The sequence below is a fragment of the Carcharhinus amblyrhynchos genome, chromosome 26 (genome assembly GCF_965287045.1).
Source record: "Carcharhinus amblyrhynchos chromosome 26, sCarAmb.v2.hapA, whole genome shotgun sequence".
In the NCBI taxonomy this organism is placed as follows: Eukaryota; Metazoa; Chordata; class Chondrichthyes; order Carcharhiniformes; family Carcharhinidae; genus Carcharhinus; species Carcharhinus amblyrhynchos.
Window position 1 is genome coordinate 19,229,757 of NC_137349.1, and position 22,931 is coordinate 19,252,687.

Sequence of the window (22,931 nt, forward strand, 5' to 3'; positions counted from 1 at the left end):
CTTGAATGAGGGCAGGATGGTGGCAGTGGTTAGCACTACTGCCTCATAGTCTCAGGGACCTGAGTTCAATTACTGCCTTGGGTGGCTGCGTGGAGTTTTGCACATGCTCATGTGTCTGCATGCTTCTCCTACAGGTGCTCTGGTTTTGTCCAGAGATGCGTGGGTTAGATTGACCGACTATGCTAAATTGCCCCATAGCATCAGGGGGATTAGTAGGGCAAATACGCAAGGTTTCAGGGACAGGGTCTGGGGATAGGGATTGTCGTTGGTGCAGTCTCAATGGGCCAAATGGCCTCCTCCTGCACTGTAGGGACTCTATGACAAATTAGGTGAATTAGAAAGCATGTTCTGTAATAGGATGAAAAATAAATGAAGAAATGGCTCTGATATTTTTAAAAAGCAGGACATCAAAAAGGTTTTATATTTTTATTGATTTATCGACACAAAAGATACAGCAGCTTGTCATTATTTTTTTACCTCCAAGAGGGAATGTTGATAGTAAATAATTTTAAACACGTTGTTCAAAATCCTAGAATTAACACACAGGATTCCATGAGAGAACTCTACATGCTAAATTGACAGTTTTGACCATCAAACAAAACACCACTATTTTTGGAATAAACATTTAATTAAGACAAATTTAAAGTAAATGTCCAGCCTCTGACACAGACTGGCAGACAGACTACTTTGGGTTCACAGCTGCTTGCACAGCACCACTACAGTTCAATTCTTCAGGAATGCAGTATCAATTTGAAATACACAAACCGGTTCAATACACTCTAGGAGTCTGGATATTTGAACGGCTGCTGGTCTCAGTAACCGGTATAATACACATGGTTGCATTATGAGTTTGTGGTGAAACGATATGTGGAGTAGTGGCCAAAGAAAACAAAAAAAAACCTTGAACACGAGATTAGGATGTCTAACTGCAAATGACTGTGAAGATAAATAATTCACATGCCTTGTGTTAAGTAGCTCATGCTTTCAGGGGAAAACATAATACAGTCTAGTGCAATTTACAACGGCTCAGCACTTCTCTGTCAACGTCTGCTTCAATTCATCAAGTAGATTCCCAAGAAGGGTAGAATCGCTGCATTTCCCATCCACAGAGACGGAGCTATCTCCCTATTGAAAATAAAATTATAATGTTTCCCACTTAGTATAGAGGTCACTTCACATGTTATAAGCTCTAACTTGACAAAGTTTACCTTAACATTCAATGGGATGGGATTACCCTCCCCCTCCACGGTGCTCTCTGCAGCGATGGAGCAGCGCACTGCTCTCTGGCAGCAGGATCCATGGCCCCTCTGTTGTCAACAGGATTTCCCATTGAAAGCACCCCTTGCTGTCAGAAAACCCATGGTGGGGGTGCACCATCAGTGGAAACTTAAGATCCCACTGGCATAAATACCAACAAGATTTTGGTGAATATTTCAGTTTGAAGAACATGGTGAAATCATGAGTTTCCTTAATTAAAGTTGACAAATGAAATGTTCAGTGTGACCATGAACTATTAAGCCAAAGCTTTATCGTTTGTGCTGGGGCAATGGTAGAGTATTATAACCAGCCCCTCTACTGACTGATGCATTTGTTCAGGTGTGATGCCTTTTGTGGTCAAAATTGGTAAAATTCAACTATCTAGTCTTATACCACCCACTTGGGCTGTGGACATTTTTGGAACTCTGTATGATTCAGAAGACGGGAGAGTATCAGAAAAATTACATAATATTGGGAATGGGACCAGAATTGGCATTGGAATACTGACCCTTGCTCCTGTAAAAAAGACTCTCATTGGCAAACTCTCTGCCAAAATTTAGAGCTCTCAAGACCAGGAGATGCAACACAGATGGGCAGCACGGTGGCAGAGTGCTTAGCACTGCTGCCTCACAGCACCGGGGCCCAGGTTCAATTCCGACCTCGGGTGACTGTGTGGAGTTTGCACGTCCTCCTTGTGTCTGTGTGGGTTTCTTCTGGGTACTCCAGTTTCCTCCCACAGTCCAAAGGTGTGGGTTAGGGTGATAAATGCCCCTTACTGTAAAGGGATTAGCAGGGTAATTACATGGGGTTACTGGGCATGGCCTGGGTGGAACTGTTGTCAGTGCAGACTCAGTGGGTCAAACCACCTCTTTCTGCACTGTAGAGATTCCATGATTCTATGGCCTCTTACAGGTTCCAGTCATGGACAACATGTAGATTCTTGTCAATAACACAATCACAGATTAGCTGAAGATGTGACTAGTGCGGTAGACAGAGGGGAACCGATGGATGTGGCGTTTTTAGATTTCCAGAAGGCATTTGATAAGGTGCCTCACAAAAGGTTGCTGCAGAAGGTTAGGGTGCACGGAGTTGGGGGTAATGTGATTGAGGATTGGTTATCTAACAGGAAGCAGACAGTTGGAATCAATGGGTGCTTTTCTGGTTGGCAGTTGGTGACTAGTAGAGTGCCGCAGGGATCGGTGCTGGGGCCTCAACTGTTTACCACTTACACAGACGATCTGGAGGAGGGGGCTGAGTGTAGGGTAACAAAATTTGCTGATGACGCGAAGATGAGTGGAAAAACGAATTGCGTGGAGGGTGCGGAAAGTCTGCAGAGAGATCTGGATAGGCTGAGTGAGTGGGCGAGGACTGGCAGATGGAGTATAATGTTAGCAAATGTGAGGTTATCCACTTTGGTAGAAATAATAGTAGGAGGGATTATTATTTAAAGGGTGAAAAGCTGCAGCATGCTACAGTGCCAAGGGACCTGGGGGTCCTTGTGCACGAATTGCAAAAACTCAGTCTGCAGGTGCAGCAGGTGATCAAGAAGGCGAATGAAATGTTGGCCTTTATAGTGAGGGGTATAGAATATAAAAGCAGGGAGGTCTTGCTGCAACTGTACCGGGCACTGATGAGGCCGCAACTGGAGTACTGTGTGCAGTTTTGGTTCCCTTATTTGCAAAAGGATAGATTGGCCTTGGAGGGAGTACAGAGAAGGTTCACCAGGCTGATACTGGAGATGAGGGGGTTAGCTTATGAAGAGATTGAATAGACTGGGCCTGTTCTCGTTAAGACTTTAGAACGCTGAAGGGGGATCTTATAGAAACTCACAAGATAATGAAGGGGCTAGATAGGGTACAGGTAGAGGTAGAGATATTCTTCCTGCTTAGAAAGGAAAACAGAACTAGAGGGCACAGCCTCAAAATAAGGAGGGGGGCAGATTAGAACGGAATGAGGAGGAACTTCACGCAAAGGGTGGTGAATCCCTGGAATTCTCTGCCCATTGAAGTGGTGGGGGCTACCTCATTGAATATATTTAAGTCACGGGTAGATAGATTTTTGATAGACAAGGGAATTAAGGGTTATGGGGAGAAAGCGGGAAAGTGGAACTGATCCACTTCAGATCAGCCATGATCTTACTGAATGGTGGGGCAGGCTCGAGGGGCTAGATGGTCTACTCCTGCTCCTATTTCTTATGTTCTTATGTAATGGGATATATGAAAGGATACTTGCGAAGTTTTACACACATTTTAAAATTGTGAACTGAAGTAGGTATTCCAGGCTTCCAAAAACATCCACTGAACACCCTTAAAAATGTAATTCCCAGGAAGCAAAGTTTTCAAATCAGAGTTACTGAACACGTAACTTAATTCTACTCCGTTACATTGTCCTCTTGGATCCTAAAACAAACCAGCCATTTTAAAGCATAAAGTTATATACAATAGCTCTATGGAGTTTCTGAAGAGACGTTATCTTGGACTTTAATCGGCAGCAAATTTGGAACCAGTATAAATTTAGGAAGTAATAGCCTAATGATATTATCGTTAGACTATTAATTCAGAAACTCAGCTATGTTCTGGGGACTCAAGTTCATAGCCCACCATGGCAGATGATGGAATTTGAATTCAATAAAAATTACCTGGAATTAATAATCTACTGAGAACCATGAAACCATTGTCAATTGTCGGAAAAAATCCATCTGGTTCACAAATGTCCTTTAGGGAAGGAAATTTGTCTTCCTTACCCAGTCTGGCTTACATGTGACTCCAGAATCAACTCTCAACTGTTCTCAGACAAGTAGGGATGGGCAAAAAAAATGCTAGCCAGCCACTGATGCCCATGTCCCATGAATGAATAAAAAACCTGCAGATTCCTCAAAAAGAGCAGTGTGTTCATAGTGGCATTCTACAAGAATAAATCAAACCAGAAGTCTGAGAGATAAATAAGATAGCTACACAAACAGGATATGCAGATAGCTTCACCCATTCTTTCTCATTAGAGAGGTCAATTTGCAATAATTAACTAATTGTTCTTGATGCGCTTCAGCTAATGGACTCACATCCTAGCTTTCAGAAGCTGATGGGATGATACACAAGTAAAAAGAATTCTGACAAGGATACACCACAACATTCGACTGATACTTACCATTTTCACCAAAAGACACATGTGATGACCCTGGATAGAACGGCTATACATTGATGCACATGAATTGATTCGTTCCACAACTGAGGATGGAAAGGAAAATCATTTCAAGCACAATATACAATTTCAAAATCATTTTCTAGAGGAGGAGAAATTCATGTTTTTTAAAAAAAGTGTAGTTTAAATTTCCTATTGCTTTAAAAAGAGATGGATAGTACTAAAAGTAAACATAATTGCTATGAAACTATTTTCTAATTAAGCACAAGAGGCTGAGAAAGTGTTTGGAAATGCATCATCCTAAATTAGGGCTAGGAGAGAAAGTTACACATTATAATCTAAATTTTCTCAAACACAACTTCAATCAAAACACTGCATTTTTTTAGAAGGTAATGACCCATCATTATGTTCAGTCCCAGCAGTGCAAGAGTTGTTTAGAGGACTCTTTGCATTAATAGGAAAGAGGTAGCACCAGTAAATTCAAAGAAATTTTATGAAAAGTTTATTTATCATAAGTAAGGCTTACATTAACTCTGCAATTAAGTTATTGTGAAATTTCCCTAGTTGCCACATTCCAGTGCCTGTTTGGGTCAATGCATCTTGCCAGCATGTCTTTCTGACCTTCGGAGGAAATCAGAGCACCCAGAGGAAAGCCATGCAGACAAGGGGAGACATGCAAACTCCACACAGACAGTGACCCTAGCCAGGAATCGAACCTTAGTCCTTAGTGCTGCGAAGCAGCAGTGCTAACCACTGTGCTATCATGCCACCTTTATTATAGATTTTCTTGATTGCCTGAAGGTGAACGATCCACTCTGACTGGCCCCTTTTCCCCACAATATCCCTGTCAATTTAGCATTGTGGTAGTATTGTAGTATATTCTCAGTATGAAGATGTGCTGATAAATGGCAAAAGCATTTGTTTAGCACTGTGGGCAGATAAATATAGATGGAATAACCAATGTTTCAGTATTGAAGGTCAAGTTCCAGCAGAATGCCTGTTATCCTTTTTACTGAATGATGGATCTCAACATTCAATTGGGGATCGAGTACAGAAGACAGAAGTTAATTTTGAACACTGTCTAAAAGTAATAGAACATAGAACATAACAGCGCAGAACAGGCCCTTCGGCCCTCGATGTTGCGCCGACCAGGTAAAAAACAATGACCCACTAACCTAAACCAAGCCCTTTCCGTCTATAAACCTATCCACGGATCTCTTAAACGCCCCCAAACTAGGCGCATTTACAACCGCAGCAGGCAGGGCATTCCAATCCCTCACCACCCCCTGGGTAAAGAACCAACCCCTGACATCCGTCCTATAACTACCCCCCCTTAATTTAAAGCCATGCGCCCTCGTGCTAGCTTTCTCCATCCGAGGAAAAAGGCTATCACTATCCACCATATCTAAACCTCTAATCATCTTAATGATCTACTTCAGGTGTGATGTATTTAATTGTACCAGAATGAAGCATGTTCTAGTCAGAATTTTGAGGTTGCCTTTAAAGTCAACTTAAAAACTGGTTCATGGAGTTTTTAAAAGAACCATGAGGGGGTAACAAATGTAAATAGAACACGGCGAACATTTAAATTGAATGGACTGAACATCAAACTGGTCTGGTACATTACTAATATGCATTCAGTGAATCCAGCATGCATGTACACTGCTAACTGGTATGGCAGTTTTTCTTTCCACTATTTTGGCAAGACCTCACTTTCAAAGGAGATGTGCAGTGCATCAGTCTTAGGCAAATAGCAGTTAATAATCCTCAATCCATTGTACAGAGAATGCAACAAGACTGTTACACTTGCTTAGTGTGCGAGTTTAACTCTGATGCTGCATACCTACGTGATATTGGCCAGGTTATGTTGGGAATTTATCATGTGCATAGAAAATTAGTGCCAGTGTCAATTGTACTTCACAAAAGATGTGCTGGTTTCAGCCAATTTTTGAGGGAGCCACGGTTCGGAAGCAGTAAGTAGAAACATTGCATACGTTGGAAACTGCACGTGTCAAGTAAACATGCATTGTTGAAAACAAATTGCCAGTTGAAAATACTTTTGGGGTGGATTGAAAAAACAGCCGACGCTATTTGCATTCCAGAACACTTTGTCTCCATTAAACTGATGGCGGAAAGCTGCATTCAGCTACTATAATACTTTTTTTTCAGCTTCCATTACATTGTGAAAGACCAAGTATATTTTCTACGGGCTTCAAGCTTTCCACAATGGCTCAGAATTGATCAGCTGGCAATTTGCGGAGCTGTGATTTCCAGTCTATTTACAACTAACTCTTAATGGCAGCTGTATACAGACCATCAACATACAAAGGAATCTCGAAGTGTGAATACAGCAAAACAATCATCTCACTATGCATTGAAAAAAAGTACCTGAGAAGTGGTGATGAAAGCAAATCTTTGCCAGGAGGAGCTGGAAAGAAATACTTATTCCATCTACTTTTATTGAACACATCTTTAGTTCACCAGATTCTAGTAATTTTGCAAATGCGTCACTGCAAAAATAAAGAAGTATTTAGAAATGACACCAAAAGATTCCTGATTACAGAATAAAGGGAAGAAAGAACTAATTTGTAAGACAGAGTATGTCAATACGTCAAAAAGCAGCACAACGTGAATTTACACAGCAAGCATAACCAATTCCCCAAAACTAGCCTCAGCAGGAGAAAACTTTTAGAAGTTGACCTGTACTTTGCCATTAACTGTCCCATATATTTATGGCCAGTGAATTCTTGTTACCACCAGCTGAAGAACAGCTAAAACATTAAACAGTTATAAAACAGTTAAAGCTGTTCTTAGTAGCTGGCAACCCTACACCCTAGCTATGACTGTAACACTATATCCTGCACCATCTCCTTTCCTTCTCCCCAGTGAATGGTACTTTTTGTCTGTATATAGTGTGCAAGAAACTACTTTTCACTGTATCCCAATACAGGCAACAATCAAAAATCAAATCAATGCCACATTCATTGCCCATCCTTAGTTTCCCTAGAGTGGGCACTTTCGAGAAGTAATAGTTAACAATTGAGACACCCAGAGATCAATTAATTGGCCAGCAAAAATCATGATGTAGTGGAACTGGAGTCACATGTGGACTTGACTTGAAAGAAGTCATCAGGTTCCTTTTATTCAGGATTTTAGTGAACCAGTTGGGTTTGAGAACATGCTTTCATGCAACTTTCTTCACCTGTTGTCCAAAAATCAACCAATTTATTAAAGCTCCAACTCAAAGGGTGCATGCCCAATATCGTTAAATGATATGCTACATTGGCTAGCATACCCCAGTTAGGATACATCACGTTTGCTTTTACTGGTCACAGGTTCAGAAAGTTACGAGATTTATATTAAATTAAAACAAAGTTCTGGAAATACTCAGCAGGTCTGGCCAGCACCTACAGAGAGAGAAACAGCGTTAACATGTTGACTCTATTTAGAACGGAAGGAAAATGGAAACGTGATGGGTTTAAACTATTGAAGGGGGGATGGGGGTGGAGGAGAAAGAAGAACAAAAAGGAAGATCTGGAATAGGGTAGAGGGCAGGAGAGATTAAATGATAAAAGATGGCAAGAGAGTGGTAGTGGTTATAGTAAAAAAAAAAGCATTCATCCAGAATAAATATGAAAAGCAGAATAAAAACAGCTCTATCTGAAAGTAAGATGACGAAAAACAGGATTAAGACTGGCACATGGCAAAAAAACCAGAATCAGAATGAGGGAAGAGTTCATGGTCTGAAATTGTTGAATGCAATTTGAATCCAGGGGCTGAAAAGTGTATAATCGGAAGATGAGGTGCTGCTTCCATTCAGCTTCACTGGAACACAGCAGTACGCAGAGGACAGAAATGTGGGCATGGCAACAAGGTAGTGAATTAAACTGGCCAATAGCTGGAAGCTTCAGATCATGATCTGCAAAGCAGTCACCTAATCTGTGTTTGGTTTCCCCAGTGGAGAGGAAGCAGCATTGTGAGCAGTGAATACAGTATACTAACTTGAAAGTAGTACAAGTAAATTGCTGCTACACCTGGATGTTTGGGGCCTTAGACATGAAGAAAGAGGAGGTGAAAGAACAGGTGTGTTACATTCCCTGTGATTACTCTGGAAGGTCAAAGGTTTTGGGGGCGATTGAGGAGTGGACCATGGTGACATTGAAGGAATAGTCCCTTTGGAATATCGACAGGAGGGGGAAAAGGTGTGCTTAGTAGTGGCATCATGTTGTAGGTGGTGGAAATGGTGAGGATGATCCTTTGAATGTGGGGGTTAATAGAGTGGAAAGTGAGGACAAAGGGAACCCTAATGTGGTGCTGGGGATGGAGGGGAAGGATGAGGGAAGTGCAGGAAATGGGTTAGACACAGCTAAGGGCACTGCCGATCACACTGGGGGAATTCACTGTTGTAGAAGGAAGACATATTAAAAGCACAGCTGTTTAAGTTGCAGAAGAGAAACTGGGAGAATGAAATGGAATGGAGTCCTTACAGGAGGCAAAGTGTGAGGAAGAATAGTCGATGTACTGGTTGAGTGTTGGTAGGCTTATCATGAATATTAGCAGACAGCCTATGTAAAGCTGAGAAATAGGTGAAAAATGGAAGCAAAGTTGATGGAGTTTCCAGTTGTGGCAAGAGTAGGAAATGGCACTGATAGTCATCAATGAATCAGAAAACAAATAGAGGAAGGACTGGGACAAGCAGTGGTCCACATACCCCACAAAAAGACTGGGATGTTGAGGACTCATGCTGGTACCCAAAAGCTACTCCTTTTACTTGGAGGAAGCAAGATAGGTTTAGGAGAAACTGTTCAATGAGAGAATAAGTACAGCTGGTGATGGATAAGTACTGCTTGAGCCTCTGCTCAAGGAAGACTATTAGACTATTCTGGTCCAGGCTGGTGTTGTGGACAGAGATTCAAAGTCCATAGGGAAGAGCAGGCAGATAGGGCCAGACAACAACTGGAAATAGTTGAAATGCAGGAAGGTCTCAGAAGAGCCTGGGGCAAAAGGCAAAACCAAATTTGATGATTAGTCATGATCATGAAGAATGGCAGAGTAGGCTCAAAGGGCCGAATGGCCTACACCTGCTCCTATTTTCTATATGCGTTTCTATGTAAGAGTCACGGATGTAGGTAGTGAAAAATTGGACGAAGAGGTGAAAAATGGAGCAAAGGTAAGAAGAAATAAGTTCAGTGGGGCATGAAAAGGTTGAAATGAAAGTCAACCAAGAAAGTCCTGTTTATACATTATGAAAAGGAGGCAAAGCAGATTGATATTAGTCATATTAGTGTTGTATGAAAAATACTACTCCAGGAGCTAAACAGGGAGACCCTGTCCGAGTTTGGCGTTTCAAGACTCTGTTTGTTTAGTTTTCAATTAAAATACTTCATTAAAGCAAGATCTTTCAATTCCTGCAAAATTAATCAGGGTTGTCCAATATATTTAAAATAAAACACTTGCAACATCTCTCAAACACTGATGCTGCTGTGTACAAAAAACATTGGAGCTAAATGGTCATTGGAAAACATATGGATGCTATTGGAATAGTGTAGGTTAAATGGGCTTTAGATTGGTTTCTCAGGTCGGCGCAACATTGAGGGCCGAAGGGCCTGTACTGTGCTGTAATGTTCTATGTTCTATGTTCTATATGCTATTGCTGCAGACACTCCATTGTAACGTTGAGTTATTATTGCAGATACAAATATCAGGGATTAAAACTGAGAAGATGGGAGTGAGGAAGCTTTCCATTGGACAAGTAGGCCATTTGGCCCTTCGAGCCTGCTCCACCAATTAACATGATCACAGCGGATCCCCTATCTCAATGTCATACTCCAGCGCTCTCCCCACACTGCCTGACACCTCGAGTCTTGAAATCTATTTCCTTCTTAAATATATTCAATGATTTGGCCTCCACAGTCTTCTGCGGTAGAGAATTACATAGGTTCACCACCAAGTGAAAAGATTTCTTCTGATGTCCGCCCTTTGTTCTAGACAACAAGATCCCTATATCCAATCTGTCAGAATTTTATACATTACTAATAGAATCCTCAGTCAATCCAATCTCTCCTCATTATACAATTCTGTCACCCCAGAAATCAGTCTAGTGAACCTTTGCTGCAGTCCCTCTATGGCAAATGTAACCGTTTTTAGCTAAGGAGACCAAAATTGCATAGGATACTCCAGGTATGATCTCACCAAGGCCCTGTACAGCTGCAGTAAGATATCCTTGTTCCTGTACTTAAGAGCGCTTGCAATGGAGGCCAACACACCATTTGCATTCCTGATTGCTTCCCGTACCTGCATACTTGCTTTCAGTGACTATTGTTCCATGACAACATTCCCCAATCTACCACCATTTAAATAACACTTTGCCATTCTATTTCTCGATCTGAAGTGGATAACTTCACATTTATTCACATTATATTGCATCTGCCATATATTTGCCCGTTCACTCAGCTTGTCTAAATTACCTTGAAGCCTCTTTACATTCTCCTCATCATTCACATTCCCACCAAGTTTCGTGTCATCAGCTAACTTGAAAATATCACCTTTGGTATCAAAAAATATCACCTTTACCCTAGTCAGACCTCTCTTGGAGTACTGTGCTCAGTTCTGGTCACCTCATTACAGGAAGGATGTGCAAGTTATTGAAAGGGTGCACAGGAGATTTACAAGGATGTTGCCTGGATTGGGTGGCATGCCTTATGAGGATAGGTTGAGGGAGCTCGGTCTTTTCTCCTTGGAGAGACAAAGGATGAGAGATGACCTGACAGAAGTGTATAAGATGTTGAGAGGTACAGATCGGGTGGATTCTCGGAGCCTTTTTCCAAGGGCTGGAACAGTTGCTACGAGAGGACACAGGTTTAAGGTGCTGGGGAGTAGGTACAGAGGAGCTATTAGGGGAAAGTTTTTCACTCAGAGGGTGGAGGGTGAGTGGAATCGGCTGCCGTTGGTGGTGGTGGAGGCAAATTCAATAGGGTCTTTCAAGAGACTTCTGGATGAGTACATGGAACTTAATAGAATTGAGGGTTATAGGTAAGCCTAGTAGGTATGGATATCATCGGTGCAATTTGTGGGCCGAAGGGCCTGTTTATGCTGTAGTTTTTCTACGTTCTTGGTACCCTCATCCAAATCATATTGTGATGCATATTGTGAACAGCTGGGGCTCAAACATTGATGCCTGCGGGACCCTACAAGTTACTGCCTGCCACTTTGAAAAAGACCCATTTATTCTTGCTGTTTCCTGTCTGCTAAGCAATTCTCAATCTGTGCCAATATTACCAACAATCACATGCACTTTGATTTTGCACACGAACCTCTTAAATGGGACTTTATTAAAAACTTTTTGAAAATCCACATGGACACAGCATTCACTGGCTCACCCTTATCAATTCTACTAGTTAAATCCTCAAAAATCTCCAGTTGGTTTGTCACACATGATTTCCCTTTCATAAATCCATGTCGACTTTGTCTAATCCCACTGATATTTTCTAGATGTCCTATTATCACATCCTTTATGCTGCACTCAACACTTTCCTTGACTACTGATGTTAGGCTAACCGGTCTATATTCTGTTTCCTTTTTAAAACAGCATTTGCCACCCTCCAATCTGCCAGGACAGTTCCAGAATCTACAGAATTTTGGACCAATGCACCCACTATTTCCATGGCCATCTCCTTTAGTAATCTGAGATGTAGATTACCAGGCCCTGGGGATTTCTCAGATTTCAGTCCCATTGATTTCTCCAGCATTATTTTGCTAGAAATATTCACTTCCTTTAATTTCTCCTCACTATACCTTTGATTCCTGAGCATTTCTGGTGTCTTCCTCCATGAAGACAGAACTGAAGTAGTTGTGTAATTAGTTTGCCATTTCCTTGTTCTCTATTATAAATTCCCGTTTCACACGATAAGGGACCTACATTTGTCTTCACTATTTTTTTTTAGAAACTTATTGAAGCTTTTATGGACACTTTCATGTTACTGGAGATTTTCTCTCATACTCTATTTTTCCCCTCTAATGTCCTTCTTTGCTGAATACTGAACTTCACCCAATCCTCAGGAAAAGTGAGTGGGCGAGGTTCTGGCAGATGGAGTACAATGTTGGTAAATGTGAAGTCATCCATTTTGGTAGGAAAAACAGCAAAATGGACTATTATTTAAATGGTAAAAAATTGAAGCATGCTGCTGTGCAGAGGGACCTGGGTGTCCTTGTGCAGGAATCTTAAGTTGGTTTGCAGGTGCAGTAGGTAATTAAGGCGGCAAATGGAATTTTGTCCTTTATTGCTAAAGGGATGGAGTTTAAAAACAGTGAGGTTACGTTGTAGATGTATAATATGCTGGTGAGGCCACACCCGGAGTACTGTCTACAGCTTTGGTCTCCTTACTTGAGAAAGAATATACTGGCACTGGAGGGGGTGCAGAGGAGATTCACTCGGTTGATTCTGGAGTTGAGAGTTAGCTTATGAGGAGAGACTGAGTAGACTGGGGCTATACTCATTGAAATTCAGAAGAATGGGGGGAGATCTGAAAAACACTATGAAGGGAATAGATAAGATAGAAGGAGAGAAGTTGTTCTACTGGCGGGTGGAACTAGAACAAGGGGACGGAACCTCAAAATAAGGGGGAGCAGATTTAGGACTGAGTTGAGGAGGAACTTCTTCACACAGATTGTGAATCTGTGGAATTCCCTGCCCAGTGAAGCAGCTGAGGCTACCTCATCGAATATGTTTAGGCAAGGATAGATACATTTTTGAACAGTAAAGGAATTAAGGGTTATGGTGAGTGGAGCTGAGTCCACAAAAAGATCAGCCATGATCTTATGGAATGGCAGAGCAGGCTTGAGGGGCCAGATGGCCTACTTCTGCTCCTACTTCTTATGTTCTAAAAACCAGGCGTTCTAACTGAAGGATTGCAGACTTTAAAGGTATAGCTTTCCATCAATGAATAAAACAAAACACTAGCAGTATTATTCATTAACCAGTAAAAAAGTAACTCTCTACCACATCGTATTGATCATCATCGGATTTAACAACCTAGACTGCATATTCAATTGTATAAATATACTGTTGCAAATAACTGAAGAGAATAAATGCACATTTGCCCAAGACCAGTGAGCAATCAGGTGAGCATGTGATGCAAAGTATCACAAACCTGATTGCACATTTGACTTTTCTATTCTTATTTCCATGACTTCATTTTTATTTCCATTCCATGATTATGAAATGAAGTAGCATTTTTATTTGAACTGTTTTGGGATCTGATGTTCTTGTAAATCAGAACTTTCCCAGTAAAGCAGAAGAACTTGGAAACAAACCTATAACAAGGCGTCGTGATCATGTACGAAGTGCAAGTGAAGTGCAACTTAAAATCAAGTTTTTCATGAGAAGATCCATCATCTGTCTGGAAAAAAAATAGTATTATGAAAGACTTGAATGCAACTCGAGGAAAATGCAGAAACAGAAAACCTGTCCAACGCTTGAACTTACTTTTACTATAAACGTAAGGGTGCCTTTCAGCTTCTGTGGCATGACTATGCTTTCCACAGTAAACACAAACCGAGCTTCATTTGATACTTCTGCAGAAATAAAATGGAATTCAACAGATTAGTTTTCTCGGAACCATGAGATTTAAAAATAATTCAGCCATTAATTGATGGCCAAGAAGTATACAATACTCAAATGGTTTCAGAATTTCATCATAACCGAAGAATCCTGTAAATTCCCCATCTGCTTTGGAAATATGTTGCTGTTCCTTCATCATTTGGTCAAAATCCTGCAACTCCCCAAGTGCTCCTTCAGACCATGCAGACTGCAGAAGTTCAAGAGGGTGACTCACCACCATTATCACGTGGACAGCTAGGAATGGGAAATAAATGTCTCCCACATCCCATGAACAAGGAAAAATAAAAGGGTGCATGTTGCAACCTTCCAACATGCACTGAATTCCACCATTAGAAGTCATAAGGATTCCCATCCCTTTTCACCTGTATGTAGATTCCACCACTAATGCTTATAGAGAACAAAGCAAGCATGGCAACACTAAATGGCAACAGACCACATGCACAACTGAGCTGGGATATCATAGAATCCTTACAGTGCACAAGGCCATTCGGTCCATCGAGTCCGTGTCAACAACAATCCCACCCAGGCCCCTATCCCTATAACCCTATGTAACATCGTTAAAATGAAACTGGAAAGTAGGGAAAATACACAATGTCAAAATCCATAAAGCTGAGATCCTCCCTGACAACTCAAAACATTAAGCTGCCTGGTCTTTTGCAGAGACACGGACTCATATTTTAAGCTTTGTATTTATTTCAGATTTCTGAAAACTGCAGTACCTCTTTTTAATTCCCTTTTTGTAGGTGTACATTATTGCCTTAGTTCTTCAGGTATCTAATTTGTTGTAAAGCTTAGGGTGTTAAAAACTAATTTCTAGAGCACTGCTGAAATAGTGAAGAGTTATTCCAAAATATAATCCTAGAAGCAACTAAATTAATCATCATGGCATGTCAATGAAGTGTCTCACCTGGCGGAAGCTGGAAAGGAACGGATATACCATCATGTATGGAGGACCCTTCCGGACGAACCAATTTAGTGTTGAGAGAGTCTAAAACATTGAACTCCATTGATTTCAGATAACCGCTACTCTGATTTTCAAAGATAACTGATACAACAACTTGACTTCCATCCTGAAGATTTCCTTGAATATCATACATCTGGTAAAGGTTTAAAAAAAAACTGTTCATTTGAATAATAATTTTATGTTACAAAAATATTCAACATACTCAGTATGCTAATCAATCAACCAGCAGGCTAGCAAAAAGAACTTCTTCAATCCAACCACCGCACTGGAACAGACACATGCATAAAGACTGCATAAAGCACAGCAGTCTTCTTATAGAGAGAGCTATGTAGGAATTTTTCCTGCTAAAATTAAATGCATATGACATTATAGCCAGCTACTTAATACTGAAAAGGAACATCACAGCACCACCTACAGATACAACTTGTACTACAGGTAACTGCCAGCATTTAAAAAAAACACAAATAAATGTGAATCTATTTGTCAGACTAATAATGTACAGAGCTCCCTTTCAAAACCATTCATTTCCTTGAATAAATATCTTGGAACTGTGATTGGCAAAGTATGCTGCGGTTCAGGGAAAATAGATCACAGGAGTGAATGACCAAGGGCCTGTTTCCTCAAGCAATGCAGTTCAGTCACAGCTCCTTTCCCTGCCATTCTCATACACTAATCATAAAGGACTCTGAAAGATAATAGGATCATGTGCAATTAAAGAAATAATCTGCCAGCAGCAAAGGAATGATTTCTGACTGCGGATGCGCAAAACAAGCCAAACCTAAACTGCATCCTTCCCCACCTACAGGAAGGTGCAAGTATATGGACGGATGAAACAAAATAGGGAAAATTGAAGAAATATTATTCTGGATCTTCTTCAAAATATATATACTGCTTCACATGAAATGCAACTTGTAGAACAATACAGAGTCAAATATTATGGCACTCACCATTTTAACATAAGAATTTTCTGCTAGAAGGCAGTAGCTGGACATTGGCTGCAAAATATTAAGAATGTCAATGGAACATACAAAAATGACAGGCAGGTAAAGAGCCATTCGTCTATCAGCCTACTTAACGCAGTTATAATTGGACTTCTGCAATCTCTGGGAATGGTCGAGAAAACACAGGCCAATTTGGGGGCAGTGTGATTTGATGGAGGAGAAAAACAGCAAAATTCCTCTCCATCTTCTTCAGGCAATTGAAGTACAACTGAATGACAGACAGTTTCACATCACAGGACACCTAGCCCACCTCAACCAGAGCCCATTCTCTTGTTTGTAGGAACACTAAGTTTATTTATTAGTCACAAGCAAGACTTACATTAATACTGCAATCAAGTTACTGTGAAATTCCCCCAGTCCGGCACAGTCCCAGAATGTGGGAGGAAACTGGAGCACCCGGAGGAAACCTATGTAGACACGGGGAGAACATGTAAACTGCACACAGACAGTGACCCGGGAATCAAACCCAGGTGCCTGCCACTGTGCTACCATGCTGGCCCATTTCTGCCATCATTTTTAGCATAAACTGGCAACTTACTGCACTGTTCTCAGAGCAGCCTAACATCCAACATAATTCTGTCTTATGTAAAAGACTTACAAAATTCATCGACTTGACCCCTGTTGTAATAATAAGTCTGTATATGCACAATCTAAACCAGTCATTATTTTATACATCAACTTAATCACCTTACATCTGTACTTTTCTAGCGTATAGCAATCCAGCTACTGGTCAATACTGATTCTGCTATTTGAAGAGGAGGTGGCATAATGGCACATTTGTTAGCACTACTGCCTCATAGCACTAGGGACCCGGGTTCAAGTCCTGGCTTGGATCACTAACTGTGTAGAGTTTGCACATTCTCCCCATGTCTGCTTGGGTTTTCTCCGGGTGCTCTGATTTCCTCCCACCTATGAAAGATGGGCTGGTTAGGCGCATTGAGCCGAACAGGCACCAGAATGTGGCAACTAGGGCAATTTCACAATAACTTCATTGCAGTGTTAATGTAAGCCTTACATGTGACTAATAAATAAACTTTTACTTTTTTCTGTTTAGGTTTCTTCTGGACTCGTATTTTGTTTCTATACTTCTATATCACTCATTTTGCCTTGCACCATTACCCTGTCATTTATTCTCCTGCCTTCCACCCTATCATATCTTTTCTTTTGTTATTTTTACCTCCCCAACCCCCATTCTTGTTTAAAAGATACTAAAAAAGTATCTTTAACACTTTTCTAGTTCTGGCAAAAAGTCACTGACTTGAAACAATATATCTGCACAGAAAATTCCTGACCTGCTGATTAAGTTTCCAGCATTTTGCTTTTATTTCAGATTTCCAACATCTGTAGTATATTGTATTTTCAAAAAAATACTTCCTGGGAATTATATCAAATTGCCCAATTTCAACGCAAACTCAGAACAAAACCTTTGACTAAGCAATGCATATTTGAAACCTGGTTGAAAAATCACTAGTAGGCCAGATGCAACAATGGCCAGTAAAATGAGTTATCACCACAATTCCCTCAACTGTATGCTGGACAGGCTCAAATGGGCAGGAAAGAGGGGTTAGCTTAAAAAAAAGCTTATGAACATGAAGATAACTCGAAATATTTATTACAATTTTGCTTGATAATTCCATTGTAACTCACTATGGTCAGCAACCTAAACATGTTGAGAACTGTTTTGTATTTATCTCATTCCCTTACAGAAAAGGAGTACCACAGAACTTCACAGCATGGGAGTAGCAACAAAAACACAACATGAATGCCTACAATATTTATTTTGATACCTCTGTCTAAAAGAACCACTATCCTTACGAACCTCAGAATCTGCTAATAGTGTACAGATTTACATACCGGTAAGGGCTCTTCATCCAAGCTACCATTCTGAACAGATTCTGGAGCCTCTTCGTCGCTGTGGTGTTTCTTTTTCTTTGATTTCTTTTCTTCTTTTGTCTTATCTTTCTTATGTTTTTTCTTCTTGTGCTTTGATGATTTCTAAAGCAGAAGTGGAACAGCAATCAGGGAATCTTAATATAGGCTCCATGCTTAGCAAGCAACAAGGCTCATATTTATTGTACAAAAGCAACAATCACAGTCCATATGCAAAGTCTGACTTGGAAACATGACACCATTCCAAATTAAACCTTCGGTCTCCGCTGTTACTACCTCCTTTGATTTCAGCATTCGTTTTCTGGGCAAACATCCAGAAAATGACTGATATTTTTTCTTCACAAGTGCAAGCAGTTTGTGCTTGTTTAATTACCCAACAAACATGGACAGCTTATGACCAGCTTGCCGTCTAAACTGTGTTGCTGCGTGGCCACCCGGCAATCCAGCATGTGCTGTCCTGGGAACAAACAGGTTACATCAATAGTCCATTTAAGATGTGCAAACATGCAACAATCTTAAAGGGACTAAAGCAATTGATAGGGCCACACACAAAGGTACATTCGAGGGAACATTAGTTAGAATTTTAGCGGTTTACAGCATGGAAACAGGCCCAACTTGTCCATACTGCCTTTTTTCCTTGAAATGTTTAAGTCAGTCCTAATTGCCTGCGTTTGGCCCATATCCCTTGATAGCCATCTCCCTCATGAAATTGTCCAAATGCTTTTTCAAAGACAAAATTGTACCTGCCTCTACTACTGCCCCTGGCAGCTTGTTCCAGACGTTCACCGCCCTCTATGAAAAAATTGCCTCTCTGGATCCTTTTGTATCTCTCCCCTCTCACCTTAAACCTATACCCTCTAGTTTTAGACTCCCGTACCTTTGGGGAAAGACATTGACTATCTAGCTGATCATATGGTTAGGACTGTATTCACCTCCGTCTTTTACATAAAGCTAAGGTGCTGTTCATGACAGACATGTATGTATTTGCAAGTTATCTCCAATAATTTATACTTCATGATACTTAATAATTTTTGAAAAAACTCCCTTTAAAGCCTTAGACAATGAGTTTTATAGCTCGTGATCCCAAATAAACCTGTTGGATTTTAACCTGTTGACAGACTTATTACTGTGCCCACCCCAGTCCAATGTCGGCATCTCCACATCTTGGAAAACTAAGTTCATAGCAACGCAAGAGTTACAGTGAAGTTAATAATGCATTCACACTAAATTCTAATCGTGCTATAATACTTTAAGTTTCTTAATAATGAAGAAGAGTTTACGCTTTCAGCAACAACTATTTCCAAGCAATGATTTTCAAAAGAACAAAATCAGGGAACAGAATGCCACCCCCAGTCATGTGAAAAACAATAATTCTCATTTAAGTAACCCTCAAGGACAGAATGACAAATCTCAACATTATCAGAATGGATCTCAGGGTGGCTGTTAACCAAGTTTGATAAACTGAAATATTTAATTTACTGCAGCACAGTATACGTACTTGAATAAATAACAACATAATAGTGTAGAATTCCCTCATGGAAATTACGTGCTCAAACTTTTCATTTTATGCTACACTTGTTACTTGTGCTTTCGTTTGCTTAAGGCAACAGCTAGTTGTCAAATCAGCCTCAAGTCGAATACGAACTTACTGCATCCTCTTCCTTATCATTTTCTTTTAATGCCTCTTCTGGTTCAGAAGCCGCTGGTTCAGAAGCCACTTCATTCCTAAGTGGTTCTGGCTGCAAGAGGGAAAAAACAAATTGCTCAAATGCTGAACGTCATCCACGTTACAATAATTTTCTTGACCCAATTTCAGCTCTTACTGAAAACCAACTGGTACAACTGCAAACCACCCCCCAATAGCAACATATAATTAATGCCAGCACCGTACTGGCGTATGTGATCTCAGACTGTGGGAGATACCTGCAAAGCTACTATTTGTGGATGTCCTAATATTGCTTACCAGGTTCCTTTCCTTGAAGGACAGAACTAAATTATTTGGGTTGTTGCCATAACCAGACAGCTGCCATGGTCTTTATTTTCTGACATTAGAATGACTGTTAGATTTATTGAATTCAATTTCACTCCTCTCAACTAGTTCAATACCATAACTAATACACACTGAATGATATGCCAGAAGTATTAATTCCAGAGTATGAATTTTCCACTTGCATGCAGACACACAATTTAAGGAGTACAAGGAAATCACTGAGAATCAATTCTGACACAAATCCTTCAATATAGATCAATGGGGAAAGGCTAACAAGCTTCTCCAAAATACTGGTAGTAAAACTCTTGACTATATTTTTTGTTCATTATACAAATGTATACACTATTCAAATGTATCATTTCAACTCTATTTCAAAAAATAGAAGTGTTAGCAAAATGGTCATTCCTATAATCTATATTCGTAAGGGTTTGTCAGTACATTGTAGCTCAGAAATAGATCCATTAAGACTCTGCCCCTGTCCTGTTCCTCCCCTTAAAGAGAGCAGCAAGGTGGCACAGTGGTTAGCATTGCTGCCTCTCAGAGCCAAGGACCCAGGTTCAATTCCGGCCTTGGGTCATTGTCTCTGTGGAGTTTGCACATTCTCCTGGTGCTTCGATTTCCTCCCACAGTCCAAAGATGTGTGGGGTTAGGTTGATTGCAATTTAGCATAGGCAACTCAGGGGGATTAAAAGGATAAATGAGGGGTTATGAGAATAGGGCCTGGGTGGGATTGTGTGCGGTGCAGACTCAATGGCCAAATGGCCTCTTCCTGCACTACAGGATTCTATGATTAAGATACAGGTTGATGCCCATTTCCTTTCATACTTTTTCAAGAAATTTTGATTCATTTTCTCAGGAATTTATGAATTCTGCCTTCCTGGTTTATTACAGATTCCCACTATTGTTGATGTGGAGAAATACTTTTAAGCTTTTCTTCAATTTTTTTTGCTTGTTATCTTAACATTTATATCTTTGTTCTTTGATGGAAATTGGAAACATTCCAACATTACTTAATATAACGAAGTTCCAGAAATATGAATACCTCTATTCAGTTGCTCTGAACCAACAAGTTCTAGTGGAAAATAATCGCCAACTCTTAACTCCTCATTTCTAACATTACAGTAAATTATTGTTCCCCTTTATAGCCTTACTTACTGAGGCCTACTGTTTTACTGATCCATTAAGGTTCCTTTATTCCTTCACTTCATTTAAAATCTTAACAATTTAAAGTGAATTTCCTTGCCCTATTCCCATTTCCAAAATGTAATGACTTAATATGTTTCTACTTTGAATCGTGCCTGCCACTTAGCTGCCCATACGGCTCATGTTCTTCTGCAGTTTTTCATACTACAATTTATACTGGCTGTATTTGACATCAGTAAATTTTAATTTTCTTCTCTCAAGAACTTCTCACATTGTATAATAATTAAACACCACACTATTTTCCTTCTGCAAACCTCTATAAATTAAAAGAAATGGCTAGCTCTTTGAGAAGCTGTTTGTACACTGCATGGAATCCTTTACAAACTATTCAGCTCACAGAGCACGATCTAAAATAAGTAGCTGATTAATTAGTGAACGGATCTCCAAGTATACCAACCTCTGGTTTGCTTTGTGCTGGAGCATTAGATAACCAGAAGTCCAGATCTGATGCCTGAATGTGAAAAACAAAAACAAAAATAAAAATATCAGCAGGATTATAATCAACATTTCTAATTATAGAACATGGAGTAAAAATTATACAAAGATGAGGAGAATAAAAAACAAATCCTGAGGGACATTGATGCAAATCCCCGTTTGGACCTTTTGCATCAGATTGTTGTCTTTGCCAGAGCGCAGGCAACCTAATCAAATCCACAAATTAACTGCTGTGACTGTGGGCGCAAAGGCTTTTCCGACCTTTGATTAGGTTGATTACTCCATCCCGCTCCATATCTCTCTTACACTACCTAGCTCAGTGAGATTGTCTTTCCTTAGTTTTACTTAAATTATCCAATCTTCCTTTCTGCAATTCTTATTGCATTACCTCTGCAACAGCCCAAGGATCAAAATTGATCATCTCTCTTCCTCATGTATACGCTTCCCCTTGAAGTCACTGGCAAACAGGAGATCAGCGTTCATTTGTATGCTGAAGCTTTCACTTTCTATTACCATCATGCACCTCTTTTTGAGAGACTTCTCTTCCAGTCTAATAATTTCACTTAGCTAAACATTGGTCTATGGACCAAAACTATGGTCTTTGTCTCTACCACAAACTCCTTGCCTTTATCACCGATTACATGCCTTCCACAAGTCACCTTTTCTGGCTGAAACAGATTGTGTGCAGCTTTGGCATGCTATTAGACCAGAGCTGAATTCTGACTCCATATCCTCTCCACTATAATGACTGACCACTTACAAAACAGCTATAGAAAAAAAAAGGGGAGGACTAGGCCAGTCAGCCTTTCAAGCCTGCTCCTCTATTCATTTTGATCATGGCTGATTATCAAAATCAACTACCTTATCCTACCTTCTCGTCATATCCCCTTAGCCCCAAGAGCTACATTTAATTTCTTCTTGAAATTGTGCAATGTTTTGGCCTCAACTACTCTGTGGTAGTGAATTCCACAGATTCACCAGTCCCTGGGGAAAGAAATATTTTCTCACCTCAGTCTTAAAAGGTTTACCCCTTTTCTCAAACTACGACCCCTAGTTCTGGACTTGACCACCATTGGGAATATTCTTTCTGAATCTGCCCTGTCTCACCTTATTAGAATTTTATACATTTCTAAGAGATCCTCTCGCTCTCTTTAAAATTCCAATGAATACACTCTGAACTGACCTGGTCTCTTCTCATACTAACAGACCTGCCATCCCAGGAATTGGCGTGGCAAACCTCAGCTGCATTCTCCCACTAGGCAGCAAGATGCCGTGGTTTGCCCTGCAGGAATATGGATGGCAGCTCATGCTTGGATTGAAAACATAGAAACACAGAACATAGAAAAACGACAGCACAAACAGGCTCTTCGGCCCACAAGTTGCACTGAACATGTCCCTACCTACTAGGCATACCTATAACCGTTTATCTTACTG

General features: G+C 40.4%; 1 protein-coding gene across 2 annotated transcripts in view; it reads right to left on the minus strand.

The window, feature by feature from the left end:
* Positions 1-412: 412 nt before the first annotated feature.
* ap3d1 (adaptor related protein complex 3 subunit delta 1) overlaps positions 413-22,931 on the minus strand; it is a 96,976-nt gene continuing 74,457 nt past the window's right edge. For both annotated transcript variants that reach the window (XM_080213237.1, XM_080213236.1), the window contains 10 exons: positions 21,460-21,513; positions 19,519-19,608; positions 17,834-17,974; positions 15,926-15,973; positions 14,922-15,111; positions 13,880-13,968; positions 13,708-13,793; positions 6,784-6,905; positions 4,402-4,481; positions 413-1,125 (listed from right to left, as the gene is read on the minus strand). In XM_080213237.1, the coding sequence (XP_080069363.1) occupies positions 1,027-1,125; positions 4,402-4,481; positions 6,784-6,905; positions 13,708-13,793; positions 13,880-13,968; positions 14,922-15,111; positions 15,926-15,973; positions 17,834-17,974; positions 19,519-19,608; positions 21,460-21,513 (999 nt within the window). In that variant the 3' untranslated portion in view covers positions 413-1,026. The remainder of the gene's footprint in view (positions 1,126-4,401; positions 4,482-6,783; positions 6,906-13,707; positions 13,794-13,879; positions 13,969-14,921; positions 15,112-15,925; positions 15,974-17,833; positions 17,975-19,518; positions 19,609-21,459; positions 21,514-22,931) is intronic.